The sequence below is a fragment of the Cryptosporidium andersoni genome (genome assembly GCF_001865355.1).
Source record: "Cryptosporidium andersoni isolate 30847 chromosome Unknown contig_1, whole genome shotgun sequence".
NCBI lineage: Eukaryota > Apicomplexa > Conoidasida > Eucoccidiorida > Cryptosporidiidae > Cryptosporidium > Cryptosporidium andersoni.
In genome coordinates, this window is record NW_027122907.1 from 423,845 (window position 1) to 440,661 (window position 16,817).

Sequence of the window (16,817 nt, forward strand, 5' to 3'; positions counted from 1 at the left end):
TATAAAAGGACCAATATTGTAAATATGAAATGTTATAGGACTTAAACTAAGTAAATGAAAAAACGGAACTACTTGATTACTTGTATATCCACATTTGAAGTTTTATATCAATCAGATGATGTAGATAACGGTCTATAACTTCGTACTCTCCAAGGTACTGAATTTACATTACAAAATGTAATATAACGAGTTAATTGAGATGATGGTTGGGATAAATTCCCTTTATCTTTATTTTGTTCCTTTATTTTTGGAGTTTTTAAAGTTTCTTTAGGTGTACGAGGTTTAATATAAATATATAAAGAACTTTTTCCATGTTCTTTCTTTGGATTCTTTGGATTCTTTGGATTCTTTGGATTCAAGACTTCTGGAATTCCCGGAGTTCCTAGAGTTCCTGAAGTTCTTTTAGGTGTACCAGGTTTAATATAAATAGATGCAGAATGCCTTCCCTGTAATCCCCCTAATTCCGATCTTTGTGGAGTTACCTCTGAAACTTCCATAGTTCTCGAATATAATTCTTTTACAGATACATTGGGTTCACTAACAGATTTAGAAGTATGTTGTAATTTATCTTTTTTCTCTTTCCCTGTAATAATTCCCTTATATTGGGTTCTGCAAAACCCATTTGTAGACTTATAATCAGAATGAATCCCAACAGACGTAGTTTTAGGAATTGATTTACTACAATGACTTCTAAACTGTCCCATATATTTAGATGGATCTATATTACCAATTACTGATTTATGATCATCATCTTCTTGGCTTGATCCCGAAGTTTCATCTTTATCACTGAATACTCGTTCTAAATCATTACTTTCACTAGTTCCTGAAGATGATCGAATATCTATATTTTTTATTTCCTGTTGTAAGAAACCAAGCTCTCGTCTCAAACGTGAAATTTCACTAATAGCATTTTTTGCAAATACTCTTCTTATATTTCTCCCTCTTTCATTGTGAGGATCTAAATCCACAAATATACTTTTTTCATCGATTTTTCTCCGTAAAACTCTTATTCTACGTAACATTTCAATATATCTATTCATATTAGGATAATCTGTCTCATCACTATATCCTGTAGATGAAATAGGTTCATTACTAGAAGTAGAAGCTCTATTTGATCCATCTAGAGTATCATCGGATGCATAGTCATCAAATGTACTATATTGTCGTATTATTTTCTGAGCCTGATTTTGGTGTCCACAGTCCATACAGTCCATATAATTTACTGTCTTTGGTATTTGAATATCAATTGAGTTTCTTATTCTTCTATCATACTCTTCTTCAGTTCTACGTAGATATTCACAACTATAACCATTATTATCATTATTATTATTATTATCATTATTATTATTATTATCATTATTATTATTATTATCATTATTATTATTATTATCATTATTACTATTATTATCATTATTATTATTATTATTTTTAATATCTTCAAGTTTGAGTTGTTTATTTATTATTGTCATAATTTCCAATATAAATAATTTTGCAACAGCTGATATTACTATTATTAGTTCTTCATTATATTTTGGAATAGATCTTTTATTTTGTAACATAGATTGTATATAACTTAAACTATCTTCAATGGAATCTTCATTAGTGGTATAATTACTAGATATAATATAACCAGATTGAATTAAATAATTTAATATACTTGACCTACGGAATCCCACATTTCTACAACGTCTTATACATTCATCTATATGTTTGATACCTATTGAATTACTAGGTGTATCTATATAATATGATACATAGTCAAGAATTTGGTCAATATTATATGTTACATTACAGTCTTGTTCCATTGTTTCATCACAATCACTTTCTCCTCTGTTATATACCTCAAATTCATCAGAACTACCATATTCACCATGTGAAATTGTAGAAATTGGGGAAAATGATTGACTATATATTGGGGCCATAATAATAATAAAAGGGGAATTAAATAAATAAATAAATAAATAGAGGCGGCCTCAATCACAATATTACAATTATAGCGATATAATTTAATAAAATAATAAAAAATTATTTATAAATTTAATATAAAAAAAAAGTCTAATTAGAAACTACTAAGATTTATTATTATTATTATTATTATTATTACTTAATATATATAACTAATTAGATAGTATTTTATATATATATGTAGTTATTTTATATCTTTATATTTAATGTTAAAGTTGATAAAATATAATAAATAATATATTAAAGAGATAAATTAAATTTATAATAATTATGGATTTCTTTAATATCTTAAAATATTTAGTAATATATATCAAGTAATATGAATATTTATGTTTTTTTTAATAATAGAAATAAAGAAAAGTTTGGAATATTTATCTGTGTGTTAACTTCTTCACACATGTGCAATTTGGATGCAATAAAATAAAATAAATAATAAAATTGCCAAGGATAATATAAGGAAAAATAATAAAAAGATAATAAATTGTACTAAGTTCCATGGCATATAGAGAAATATTATAATGGGAAATAAAAAAAAAAGATATTTGAATGTTGTTCCAAGTAGAAAATATCTATTAATATATATAATACATTTTTTTATTTTAGTAAATATAAAAGATAGTAAAGGAATAAAAGTTAAAAGTTTCTTTTTTAGTGGATGGGATGATAAAAAAGTACAAGATAATAGTACTGCTGGACCAGATAAACCTATACAATCTGCTGGTCAAGATACTGGTGGTGCTATACCTGCATCACCTGTTTCAACATCAACTAATACAGGTTTAACCCCTATTCCAAATAATAATGGATCTCCACTTCCAGGATTACCTCCATTTATTCCTTCACCCCCACCTTCAAATAATAAAAATATAGTTTCATATCCTCAAAGTGAAGTTTTAGATCCTTCAAAACAACTTGAAATTGAACAAGCTAAATCAATTACTGAATGTTGTCATAAAGCAATATATGGTACATCTAAAAATAAATCTGATATAACAGAATCCATAATAGAGGCTGCATCAAATGTAAAACCAGGTGATACTGTAACTTTAAAACCAATAGTTGAAACACCAATACCAGCAGATAATTCAAATAAACCAAATTTAGTGACAAACCAAGTAGAAAATGCAATACCATCTCCAATAGGTAATATTTCAATACCAAGTTCAGGAAATTCCAATACTATTTCATTTCCTAGTGGAGCAACATTTTTACCATTAGTCTTAGATGCAACAAGTGGGCAATATGGTGTAGAATTTAAGACAATGGATTTACTTATAAAGGGTAAAGATGAGAAAGTAAAACCATTTGATATGTTAATCCCATTTGTTAGTGAAAATGGGAAAATTAAATTTGTTACTAGGCGTAGACTTAGGCAATTAGTAAAATCAGGTCTTTCTAAAGGATTAGAAGCATCAAATGAGAAATTAGATGATGAGAAATCATTAATTACAGATCCAAATAAAGGAGAAGTTAATCAAAATAATGATAAAAATGAAGGTAATAAAGGAAATGATGAAAAAGAAGATAAACAAAGTGTAAAAGATAATGAAAAAGATAATGAAAAAGATAATGAAAAAGATAATGAAAAAGACAATGAAAAAGATAATGAAAAAGAAGATAAAAAAAAGGATGAAAATACAAATATTATAACATCTAGTATAGAAAAGGCTACAAGTGGAGCTAAAAGTTTACTTCAGGAAGCAGAAACAATTTTAACTGGTGGAAGTTTATTTGAAACATCTTCTAATAAATCTAATATATCTACAGATAAGAAAGAAGCTGAAGATGAAGATAAATCTCAAGTAAGTGAAGAAGAAGAGGAAGAAGGAGGAGATGAAGATTCTCCCTTATCAAATAGCACTTCTAATAATTCTTCTGAATTATCATCATCTGGAGAGAATTCTAATATTGAAGATAGTAGTATTCAAGGTACAGAAGAAGAAAAAGAAGAAGAAAAAGAAGAAGAAAAAGAAGAAGAAGATAATTAATAAGAGATATAGAAATATATCTATTAATAAATTCACAATATTTTATTTTTAGATTGTAAACACTTTTATAGTCTAATAATTTATTTAATATAATTAGAAAAAAAAATAAGTAAACCTTTAAATACTATACAATTTTTGTATTTATTTTATACTTGAAGTTAAATATATATATATAATAAATATTAAATATTAAAATAATATTTTATTTCATATCTTTATTATATAAGTTTAATCATCTTTATTATTATCTTAATAGTTTAGTTTAATATATTTATAAAATCTCATCATCTAACGTAAGACCATCTAGAAGTTCTGAAATATCAACTTGAGGTATATAATCATCGATATTACATTCAGTGATATTTTCTATAATTGTATTATCTATCATTTTTTCACAATAAGTTTCACTATTCTTTTTCTTTTTAATTAAATATCTTGGTTTCCTAGCTTTTTGATAAAATTGTCCCCTTATTCTAATATTAGATCTAGGATCCCAATATAAATTAATCTCTTTACGCATTTCAATATCTGTTTCTATCTCACGTTTGAAATTTTCTATATCATTATTCATATTATTTTGACAATATTTCTTATCTAAATTATCTTCATCTATTTCACGTGGTAATCTTTGTAATACCCAAGGTCTTGAAATAGATTGATATTTAGATTCCAAATCTTTTGCATAAGTTCTCCTTACTAAAATAACATCATGATTTGCATTTAACCATTGTTGAAATTCTTTAATATTTTCTAATTCACCAATATTATTTAGAGTACGAAGATCATAACCACTAACCCAATCTCCAGGATGTAAAATTCCACCAAGATGTGTTTTAACTATAACAGTAGAATCTACTTGTCCTAAATCATTTGGTTTACATACTTCAACTTCAGCCATTACTATTTTCTTATTTTCACATGATTGAGTTAAATCTTTTTCAACATTTAATACATAAAAATCTACTAAATGTAATTTATTCAAAATAATTGCAAAAGCACCAATATTATTTGTAGATAAACCTGCATATTGCCAATATTTTTCATTAGCTAATTCTGCTTCTTTACCTGTAAATGGATCTAATAAGTACATTCTAGATGATATTTTGCTACATAATAAAAATGATGATATACCACCAAATAAGTTTGTACATAAATGTTTTGGAATAAAAATAAGATCATCCCTACATACAGGACAAAGTTCAACTGAAAAAGTAAATTTATTATGATGTGTATTATTATGAGAATCATGAGATATTAATTGTCTACTTGTTTTTACTTTAGATATAAAATAATGAGTTACAAAATCCACTAATTTTTGAGCATGAGTTTTCTGTTGAAATTGAAAATCTAATCCATCTGTCTTCTCAACTATATTTGATACTTTTTCATGGGCACCATGTTTAAGAATTAATTGTTCTAAATATAAAAATGTTCGCTTATGTGAAACTTTTTGACGTATTTGTACAACTGAATTCCATGTATGAGGAGTAAAACTTCTCTTACAATCATCACATTGTTGTCCTTGCATATAAAATTCTACAATAATAGTTTGTTGTATTATTGCACCATTCATAACTTCTTTCTGGATAACACATCGGACTTTTAAACGACGGCTATGTGGTTCTGTCCATATAAAACTAGCATCAATAAGTCTTACATTATTTAAACCTCTAATTTTCTTCAAACATAATGCAAGTAATTCACGACTTTCAAGTTCACAAGAAATCCATGGTGGTTTTTGAAATCTTTTACAATGTTTACAATAAGGTAATATTACTTGTCTTGAAATCCCTTCAGTTATATCTACTTCAGAACGTATACAATTTATACACATTCTAGAAGGGTTTATGTCAGTTGTTATACCACATATACAGCACGTCATATATTGAGGCCTTTCACCTGGTAAATACATTAAATCATTATAATAGTTGGTCATTTAGGCATTAAATAATAATTAATTATTATTTTTATTTATATTTAGCTATAATTAGTTCAGTTATTTTCTTGCTAATATTAATTTGACTATAATAGTCTATTTGTTACTTTTTTTACCGCCGTAATTTTGGCGGTTTCTCTTTTTTTTTTTTTTAATTTATTATTTCCTAATATAATATTAAATAATATTTAGTATTTAAGACAAAAAAAAAAAAATCTACTTCTCTATTAAAGTTGTAGTATAAATCCTATCCCCACACTTTTTTTGTAACCTATATATGGATTAAATTAATAATAAATATTATTTGAATTTATTAACAAAATATTTTTTTACAGTTTCAATATAAAGTTGTTAATTAGGAATTTTAATATAGTTTCGAAATTACAGAGTTTTTCTCGTAAATTGATAAATAAATTAAGGTGATATATTTAAAAATTTCTGAATCTTTATAATAATTCATTAATATTACATAGATTTAAGAAAGATAAGAGAAATTCGTAAAGACAAAATATTAACAATTCAGCGCTATATTAAATACTAAACAAATAATTAAAGGGGTTTGGAGGTAAAAAAAAATTTTAAGGTTGAACAATTTTTGGTATTTATATATTTTCCCCTCATTTTTAGGAATAATAAATTGTTGAACTTATTTTTAAATTATATTTACAAATGAATAATAGTGAAGATAATTCATCTGATTCTAATGCAGATGAATGCATGCTAGACTCAAGAGAATTGTATGACAATCAATATGAAATATCCAATACTGAACAATTAACTAATAGTAACTTAAATAATCAAAATAATGAATTACAAAAAACAGACAATAATGAACATATTGAGGGTAGACAATCTAATCAACATATCCAATCAGAGAATACTTTAAACGAAACAATAAATAATACTGGAGATGGTTATGTTGTTATTGAATCCATAGATGAAGTAGATAGTGATAATGAAACTGAATTATATGAAATAAATGTTAGACCTTTACATGGACGTGATCTTTCTGTTAGGGCTTCTCCAAATTCATCAATACGTCAATTAAAAGTATTAATTGAGGCTAAAAGTGGAATAGAAGCTAATAATCAGAGGTTAATATTTAGAGGACGATGTATGCAAGATGATGAAGCTATTTCTACATATATAAAAGAGAGTGGTGTTATAATACATTTAGTCCCATATTTAAGACAATCTAATAACTCAGAATCATCTACTAGTAATAACCAAAGTAATAATAATACTAATACTAATAATATTAATAACACTAATAACACAAGTACAAATTTTATTTCTGGTTTAAATACTGCTACATTTAGCCATTTTCCCGGTGCAATGATGTTTGGAGCTGTACGTTTAGATACTGGAGGTGATGGTAATATTCCTATAGAAGCTGAAGATTTTATGCAACGTATTTTGAGAAGTTTTGGAGAAGCAGCAGTTGGTTTGAATGGAGAAGGGGTAATTTTAGGATCTCATACTACAAATTCAGGAAATGGGGGGACTACAACTGGAAATATAACAACATTAAATACTACATCTAGTACAAACCAAGTTCCAAATGTAAATAATATATCTACATTTACTGGACTTAATAGTTTGGTAAATAATCAAGGAGAATCAGTTTTACCTGGGGATAATTCTAGTAATACTCATAATCAAACAAATACATCAAGTAATCATAATGTAAATACATCTATTAACAATAATATAAATAATACTGGAAATAATTCAAATACTGGAACTACTTCAGTTCCCGATAATAATGGAGTAAATACTCCAATAGGAAGAATTGGATCTATGGTCTCTAGATTATTTCAAGCATTTAATAATCCTAATATTATATCAACACCTAATTCTCAAGATACAAATAATAATTTCAATACAGGAACAAATAACTCTACGGTTAATACAGATACAACCAATATGGCAGGTATTAATAATAATAGAGTAACTGAAAATGAAACTACATCAAATGATACATCAAGGAATAGGATAAATCAAACTTCAAGTATTAATTGGGCTCAATTAGCTCATGCATCAGGTTTAACTGGTGCAACAAGAGCAAGTTTCTTACCCTTAGGACGTCCAGGTTTAGCAGTTGCAACTGTTCCTGTTTCTAGTTTATCTATTCCAATAACAATTAGAACTACTACTAGTGTTCCAAATATACAATCAAATGGAACATCTCAATCTCATTCACGAAATACAACTTTACCTCATAATACAAATACAAATACAAATACAAATACAATTTCATCTCAAAATATAAATACAAATACAAATACAAATTTATCTCAAAATACTCAGAATATTCATAATGAAGCCTATAGAATTGGTTCATTAAATTTTTTTTCAAATATTTCAAATATCTTAGAAAGTTCTGCTAATCAATTACAAGTAGTTGCTCAAGCTATTAATACAATGGCTAATACTGAACCTTCCTATAATGGATCATCTACATTACCACCAATACCAATGGGAAATTCAAATAATTCTAATATACCAGATATTTATACAATGTCACCAAGTGAATATATTCAACATCATTCTCATAGACTATACATATCAAATGAAATAATTCAACGTTATTTACCTTGGGATTCTTTAAATGAGATTATGAATATACTTGAAGCAGATTCTGGATGGCAACGTCCTAGAATAACAATACCTCCATCTTTAATAGAACCTCCTGATGTAGGGCCTTTAGCTGTATTTATTTCAGTATATCTACAAGTACTAGCTATTATTCAGGTGAATTTAATGCAAATACAAGCATGGCAAGAGAGATTTTCCCGTTTAGATGTACCAAGAATATGTAGAACTGTTCATTTATTAGCTTTGATATCTCATGTATCAGCTCATCTTGGAGCTTTATTAGCTTGGTTATTTCATAATATGGCTCAACATGTCGAACAAGATCGCCTTGTTGAATCTCTTCAATGGGTACGTACTTCAAATAATTCAGATATATTGATATCTAATTCTCAGAATTTCTTAAAGAATACTGATTCTAATCATGATAATAATCATCCTGAAAATTATAAGATAGAAGATTCTGTATCCTCTAGTCATCAAGATAGTAATTCTATGATTATAGATCAAATTAATAGTAATTCTATAAATCAAAGTCAAAGAAGTCACTTAGTTAGATCAAAGGATGAAATTGAACAAGCAGTATCAGATCAAGGAACTCCAAATGATAGAGAAGATAAAAGAGCTAGAAAAAATAGTGACATAGAAGTATCATCTGAACAAAGAATTATTAATGAATTACCTTCAAATATACGTGATTCTTGGATATGTTGGACTGAAGATATTCAGGGATTTTCAAAAGATATTTTTGATACTATATCTTCTAACCCATTTAGTAATGCTTATAGAAGTGGAGACCCCTCTTCAAACAATTCAATTTCACAGGCTACATCTCCTATTCCAAATAGTTCTAATTTTGATAGAGGATCATCAGGAAATACGGTTTCTGTATTTTCAAGTAATATCCCGTCATCTTCTGATCTGCTTCGAATGTTAATTCATCAAACTGAATCTAACCTTAATCTTGAAATATCTGTATCTAATATCCTCCAAGATTTCGAAAGTTCATATCTTTCACTTTTAGTTAATGATTTATTGGAAAGAGTTAGAAGTGATTCTGATTTCTTATGTGATCAACAAAGATTCCCTAATATTAAAAGAGTACTTGAATACTTAGGGAAATATCAATCAAACATATCTAAATAAGAAGTGGGATTGATATGCAATAAATATATTTTAAAATATACTAGGATATATTAATTGTATTCAGATTATTAATAATAATAATAAAGTAAAATAAAATAAATGGACAATACTTATCATAATAAGGATTAGACCACTTCTTATTTATTAACTTTAGATATATTTAATATTAGTTTATATTCTAAAATATTATATTTCATTGTTTATATTAATATCTACTAAAAATAAAATTATCTTAATAAGATCTAAATCTGTAATATTATTCTCTATATAGTAGAATATATTGATCTATACTTTCCATATTAAGAATATAATAAAAATTATAAATATTCTTAGTAACTTCCCTAAAAGTAAAGTGAAAGTGGGGGGTTAAGGGGGGGATCTATTACAACAAGAAGATAGCGGCAAGTACACAGTAAATCCTACTAGGTTCTTAGTATTATTTGCTGTGCAAATAACTTTATATATATATAATACTCTAAAATTTATATTAACACTTTAATATGGCTGATTATGGAACCTTAGAGTATTGGGAAGAGAGATATAAGAGGGATAGAAGCCCATATGATTGGTATCAAAAGTGGGATATGCTAGCAGATTTACTTAAGGAGCATATTGGTAAGGATGATAGAATATTAATTGTAGGAAATGGAACAAGTAGATTACCTGAGGATTTATACGATAGTGGATTTCGAAATGTAGAATGTATGGATATAAGCCTAACCGCAGTAGATATAATGCATGAAAGACTAGCTAGTAGGGGTATTAAATGCCAAGTTTCTGATGTTCTTAATATGGTTCAATTTTTAGATAATGAATATAATATAGTATTAGATAAAGGGACATTTGATACAATCCTTTGTAGTGAAAATAGTTATGTAAAGGCAGACCAAATGTTGAAAGAAATATATCGAATACTAAGTAAGGAGAATGGAAAGTATATATGTATATCATATGGACAACCATCATACAGGTTGACATACTTAAAAACAATGAGTAAATGGGATGTAGATGTATTATCTGTAAAAAAACCTATGTCAAGTAATATTTATAAATTAGCCCATAATAATAATAGTAATGATGGCTACCAAAACGAAGATAGTAATATTGATAGACCTGACTTATTTCACTACATATATATATGTAAATTGAAAAAAAATAATGAATAATGTCTTTAAACTGTTTAATAATTCATTTAAATTGTAAATATATAAATAAAATCACTTTAGATTTTGTTTTAAATAAGTTCTAGCTTTATTTGTTTCCTTTCTTACTTACTATTTAAATTATTATTTGTATTGCCATTCCTTGAAATATATAGTGAAGCTATATCTCTGCATTGTTTAGACTTTAAGGATTTACTTAGTGATTCAATAGTTTGTTCAAAGTTATTGATATTGGATTCATTAACTTTGTCATACATCTCTTTCAGTTCATCTAGTATAGTATCTAATTCAAGAATTCGTGCTTCTTGTGCATTAGATTCATCAACTGAACCACTACTTGATGACCAGTAATAATAATAACATGTTTCACTTCTTGCATTATTTAAAGCTTCATAGATCTCATTAATTTTGTCTAGACACTCTACCTTATTATTATATATATTAAATTTTGAATAAATTGCAAAAATATTAAAAAATCCTAACCATTTATATAAAATATCAAACATCCATCTAAGTATCACAAAAATAAAATACAAGATCTCTCTAGTTTATTTTAGTTAACAAATTTTATCAGTAGAATAAAGAACCTTAAAAATTGTCACTTTAAAAAAACGTTACCTCCTAGACGAGACGTTTTGGTGTTACTAAAAACATTTATAGTTCTATAAAGTAATAACCAAGTTATAAATTTTACTTTAAAGATTTAGTTGCAATTTGTGTATATATATTAAATTTAGTTATTTATTAGTCTTCCCTTGTTATATAGATATTATATATATATATATATATATATTTATGTAGAATTGTGTAATTTAAAAAAAAGAGAAGGTAATAAAAAGTTGAGTTTAAAATAATATTAAGTATATATACTTAAAGCTAAGATATAATATTTTGATATTATTATAATAAATAGGAGAAGATCTGTAATATCAGTACTTTTTCTACTATTACCGTGGGGCTGACCCTTGAAAAGTGTGGCATAATTTAAAAGGTATAGATAAACATTAGATATAAAGTGTTTTTTTTAAGAATTACTCTTTGATATTTTTAATTATTGATACCTATTATTATTAATGTCTTCTAATTATAGTCATTTGAGTAAAACTCAGAAATTCCAATATCTAAGTAAGGGAAATAATATCTTAATTTCAAATGAGAATATAAGTATGAATAATGAACCATTTGCATATCGTATGATTAATTATATGGCATCACTTATTGGTATAGATAATACAAATAATAGAAACCCGTGTTTAGGATTACTTTCTCCAATATCTCCAATTATGTTAGTCAATAATATTCCTACTATGACATTACCATCTCCAGAACCAATGATTCATCCATTACCACAAACAAAAAATAATCGTAGTTATTCATCATTAAATACTATATCATGGAATCTTCCTTTTGGTCCTAAAATAACTCCTTATTCACATCCTTCATTAAATAATGGATTATGTATAATACCTAATGATTTGTATACACCTACAACATCAAACTTTTATTCACCTTGGGAAGTATATATAGGTCCTACATATAAATCTCCCTATATTGAAAATATTAATAGTGGAATCAATAATATAAGTTATTTTAATAAAAATAATAAAACTATTTGTGTGAATAATAGAGCAAATATAGTAAATAATAGGAAATATATTTCCAATTATAAAAGAACATCTGAAAAATTTAGTAGACCTAAAAGTCAAATTAGTCCACTTACTTATAGTTTTACAACATCTCCTATATTAACCAATAATAATGATAATTGCATTGATGAATCAATTGAATTAATTGTACCTCCTGAATTAGCACAAGCTCTTCAATTTATTGTATCTTATATTGTTAATAATAACTTTACAAATTCCAAAAATATTAATTCACCATTTTCATTAACATTTCATAATAGTGATAAAAAAACAATTATTGGAAGATTAAATAAGGCTATTATGGAATTAGCTGCAATAACTATTCAAAAACATTATCGAAATTACAGAGGAACTCTTCTTAAAAAAATTATTCATTCAGATCTACTGTGCAAATATTCAGTCCATAAAATATTAAGTTCTATATATAAAATTCAGAGATCTTGGAGAATCTTTTTATTAAATAACAAAATTGAAAAAGAAGATTTAATTCAGAGTGTACTTAATAATAGGAATAAAGCTAGTAGTATAATAGCAGCTTTTTGGAGAGGGTATAAAATACGCAAAGAATATGATAGTCTATTTCGACGTTTACCAATTAGATGGATTTGGAATATAAACTATAGTGAACAAGATAATAAAGATATTTTTGATATATTAATACGGGGTTCCTTTACTTCAAAACCATGGCAAGAATATATTACTTTAAAATGGGATAAAGAAGATGAATGTTACAAAACAATAATACATGCCTCAAAAGGTATATATTATTTACAATTTATTATTAATAATGAAATAAAGACATGTGGAACTATGGAAATAGTAGTATTACCTATTGTCGGAGTTGCTAATAAAATTCAAATAAGTGATTCAAATACAAGTACCTGTAAGTTACTTTGATATCTCTTTTATTTCAAAAAAAAAAAAAAAATAACTCATTTGTTTTGTTCTTTTTTTTATTTTATATTATATATTTTGTTTCTTTATAATATTATATAATTTCAATTAATTATTATGATCTACAATAATTTTGCATACTTATCTAAAAATTACTTGATACTTAATATGTGTCTCCTTATAAATTACTAATTAATTAATTAACTAAATTATGAATTTGAAACTGATCAGTTAAGTACATAAGAAGTCAATTCAAAAATATAAATAATCATCTTCAAATATTGTAAAAAGAAAAAAAAAAAAAAAAAAGAAGGGAAATGTTGGTATCTATATGGGTGCAAAAATGTCGGGAATTTAAAAAAGTAAACCGCCTAAACTAACCCGTGTGAAGTCTATCTTGATTATTACAGAAAATCAAACGGTTTTCTTAAATGTAAATGTAGAAGTAATAAATATACTGGAATAAACTAAATATTAGATATAATGAAATAAATTATTCGAATATATTACAAGATGAATAGCAAATTTCATTTAAGAAATACAAGAAATGACCTTCAACAACGTCCTCCTATTCAGTATCACAAAGGAATAGTGCAACCAGTAATCTTATCCAATAATCAATTTATGCCTACCCTCAATAAGCAATTATATTCTATTAATGGCACAGGTCCATGTAATAATATATTACTTTCAGGAGAAAGTAAGATTCTAGATAATAAACCAAATTATCAATATAATGGTAATCTATCTAATATTCAACGAAATTTAAATGGAATAATTTATTATTCTGTTCAAAGTGGCTCTATTGCATATGGTAGAAGACCTCATTATAATTCTAATGTTATTTATAGTCAACCTAGTATTAATAATCACACTAAAAATAACCCTCGGATTACTACACTTTCTACACATAAAGTCTCTGATAATAAAATTACAAACAAAGAACAAAGAGTTGTGAACAATACAGTAACAGAACCTTCATTAACAAGAGAGACAAGTCCAATATCATCTATGGAATATATTAGATCATCTACTGATCCAAATAATAAAAAATCTAAACAATGTAACTCAATTGTTGAAGAAAATCCAAAATATATTTTAGATAAACCAATTTACATATCTAATTCTAGTAATTTGGGAAAAATAATACTTCCTAGTATTGAAATATTATCAGAGATACAAAATCCTACAATTAAACAAACAAAATTAGAATATTCTTCATTTGGATTACCTGAATTATATTATTCTAATGGAACAGCATTTAAATATAATATACAATCTTTTCTAATGATTAGATTCCAATTTTTGTTACATTTAGCAGCTATTGTTATTCAATGCTACTATAGAAGATATAAATGTATGAAAGATTATAAGATTAAAATGTTAGGACCTTTAAATATTTTAAATTCTTCTGCTAAACAAATTCAAGCTTGTTGGCGTGGATTTCTTACTAGATTTGGAGGAATTATGTATCAAAATTGGATAAGTTGTTCAGATTTACAGAATAAATTTACAAATAGAATTATTTATGACTTAAAAAAGTCCAATTATGATTCACTTAATAATAGTGATATTTTAAATATAAGTAAAAAGAAAAATAATAGTTCAGAATTTTCAAATCGAATTGAATATAATTGGACTCTTTTACATCAAAAATATATGTTATCAATAATATATAATAGGAATAAGAGTGCATCCAAAATTCAAAAGTATTGGCGAGATGTATATATAATGGACTATGAAATTTCAAAGGCTATTCTTATAGAATCTATATTATCTGCAAGATTACTTGCTGCACAGGTAATTAATAAATATATATTAGGTATTATTACAAGAAAAGCTATTGATAAATATTATAGAATAGCTCAAATTAACTGGCCTTGGAATATACATAAAATAGATAGTATTTATATAATATCTAGTCATAGTTATCCTCCATGGAAAGTTCCTCATAAAATGTGGTTTGATAAAAATAAACAGTGTTTTACATATTCACTTTTTTTACCAATTGGGACTTATCAAATTGCATTTAAAATTATATATAATAATAATAATAATAATAATAATAATATACATGAAGACTTAAAAAAGTATAAAAAATTAATAGATTGTAGTCAATCAACTCAAATATCTAATAAACAAAATTCTTTAATGCTTTCAACTAATATTCAATGTAATTCAACCTTAGAAATTATAAAACATCCCGAATTCAAATTTGTTAATCTAATACATATTACAGATAAAAATCCTAGTACTTTTAAGTACTTACGTGATAATATATGCCCAATATTAAAAAGAATTCATCTAAAACAAAATTCAAATTGGGAACAAGTTGATAATATTGATAATAAAATTGATGAAATACAAGAAAATTTAAATATATCTAAAGAGTTTCTAATTGATAATTATACAGATAAATGCATATTAAATAGCCATAATGAATTATTCTCTCAATCAATAGACTTTAATGATAATTTTGAGATATTTACACCTAGACAATTAATCGATACTGATGAAAAATATAAGACTAATCTATTACAAAATTTTGAATTGAATACTCCTGATAGTTTAACACATAGTAGTAGTACAATGGCTGGACATACTCCAAATAATATTGATTCTTGTAAATCTGAACATAACAAATTACTCAGTGAAGATGACTATTCAGAAGGAGATTTAATTAATATCCTTAATCAATTATTTTTAAATGATGATAATTAATAACTATTAAATAGAAGTGATTATTTATGATGTGTTGTGTAGAAGGATACATAAAACAAAAATAATTAAAAAAACTATGTAGTTATTCTTTACATTAGTAAATCTAAAGATCTTTTTCTTTCTTATTATATTAGTAAATATTTTAGAAACTTTTTTTTTTCTTAACTGTATAGATTTCTAAATAAATTCAAATTATTTTGTCATAAAAAATTCATAATTTGAAATATTATACTTTAAATAGTTGATATTTTTGAGTTTATAGTATTACTTAATTAAGTATTTAAATTTTATTTTCTTTAAAGTTCTTATATATAAATTTTAATATTTAATTTTAAGAAATAATAAAATTTATTTTTAATTAATAAATTCTTTTATTATATCAATATCAATTCTTATATTTTATCATCATTTGAAACTTTTATTATTCAAATTTATCACTTAAAATATTATTAAATGTAAATATATAGTTTCATACTTATAATGAAAATAGGATATAATCAAATTTACTGTACTATCTTATTATTTGAATTAGGAGTAAGATAATATCGATTACTTTAATATTTATATATATTATACGCTTGTCCTTTATATTTCATCTAGTTAATTATTTTTCAATTTATTAATATATTTATACTGAAAAAAAAACTCTAATAAAAATTAATGTTAAATTTAATATATATTAATATTTATTAATATATATAATACTGAGATTATATTATCTCTTACATTAATAATCTTAGTTTTATTGAATTAGAATATAAAT

The 16,817-nt window shown here is 25.1% G+C and overlaps 8 protein-coding genes across 8 annotated transcripts; 5 read left to right on the top strand and 3 right to left on the bottom strand.

Moving 5' to 3' along the window:
* Positions 1 to 107: 107 nt before the first annotated feature.
* On the bottom strand, positions 108 to 1,922 carry cand_038660 (uncharacterized protein; the record flags this gene model as incomplete). The annotated part of the gene is made up of 1 exon (XM_067214087.1): positions 108 to 1,922. The coding sequence occupies one exon, from the start codon at positions 1,920 to 1,922 to the stop codon at positions 108 to 110; it is 1,815 nt and encodes a 604-aa protein (XP_067066815.1).
* A 561-nt stretch (positions 1,923 to 2,483) lies between these two features.
* Positions 2,484 to 3,953, top strand: cand_038670 (uncharacterized protein; the record flags this gene model as incomplete). The annotated part of the gene is made up of 2 exons (XM_067214088.1): positions 2,484 to 2,523; positions 2,569 to 3,953. 2 exons carry the CDS (start codon positions 2,484 to 2,486, stop codon positions 3,951 to 3,953), a joined length of 1,425 nt encoding a protein of 474 aa, XP_067066816.1.
* Positions 3,954 to 4,224: 271 nt separating this feature from the next.
* On the bottom strand, positions 4,225 to 5,865 carry cand_038680 (NMD3 family protein; the record flags this gene model as incomplete). Its single annotated transcript, XM_067214089.1, has 1 exon — positions 4,225 to 5,865. The coding sequence occupies one exon, from the start codon at positions 5,863 to 5,865 to the stop codon at positions 4,225 to 4,227; it is 1,641 nt and encodes a 546-aa protein (XP_067066817.1).
* Positions 5,866 to 6,558: 693 nt separating this feature from the next.
* cand_038690 (ubiquitin family protein) lies at positions 6,559 to 9,630 on the top strand (the record flags this gene model as incomplete). Its single annotated transcript, XM_067214090.1, has 1 exon — positions 6,559 to 9,630. The coding sequence occupies one exon, from the start codon at positions 6,559 to 6,561 to the stop codon at positions 9,628 to 9,630; it is 3,072 nt and encodes a 1,023-aa protein (XP_067066818.1).
* Positions 9,631 to 10,130: 500 nt separating this feature from the next.
* Positions 10,131 to 10,796, top strand: cand_038700 (uncharacterized protein; the record flags this gene model as incomplete). The annotated part of the gene is made up of 1 exon (XM_067214091.1): positions 10,131 to 10,796. The coding sequence occupies one exon, from the start codon at positions 10,131 to 10,133 to the stop codon at positions 10,794 to 10,796; it is 666 nt and encodes a 221-aa protein (XP_067066819.1).
* A 101-nt stretch (positions 10,797 to 10,897) lies between these two features.
* On the bottom strand, positions 10,898 to 11,299 carry cand_038710 (uncharacterized protein; the record flags this gene model as incomplete). Its single annotated transcript, XM_067214092.1, has 1 exon — positions 10,898 to 11,299. The coding sequence occupies one exon, from the start codon at positions 11,297 to 11,299 to the stop codon at positions 10,898 to 10,900; it is 402 nt and encodes a 133-aa protein (XP_067066820.1).
* A 567-nt stretch (positions 11,300 to 11,866) lies between these two features.
* cand_038720 (IQ calmodulin-binding motif family protein) lies at positions 11,867 to 13,336 on the top strand (the record flags this gene model as incomplete). The annotated part of the gene is made up of 1 exon (XM_067214093.1): positions 11,867 to 13,336. One exon carries the CDS (start codon positions 11,867 to 11,869, stop codon positions 13,334 to 13,336), a length of 1,470 nt encoding a protein of 489 aa, XP_067066821.1.
* A 510-nt stretch (positions 13,337 to 13,846) lies between these two features.
* On the top strand, positions 13,847 to 16,054 carry cand_038730 (IQ calmodulin-binding motif family protein; the record flags this gene model as incomplete). Its single annotated transcript, XM_067214094.1, has 1 exon — positions 13,847 to 16,054. One exon carries the CDS (start codon positions 13,847 to 13,849, stop codon positions 16,052 to 16,054), a length of 2,208 nt encoding a protein of 735 aa, XP_067066822.1.
* Between the last annotated feature and the right edge of the window lie 763 nt (positions 16,055 to 16,817).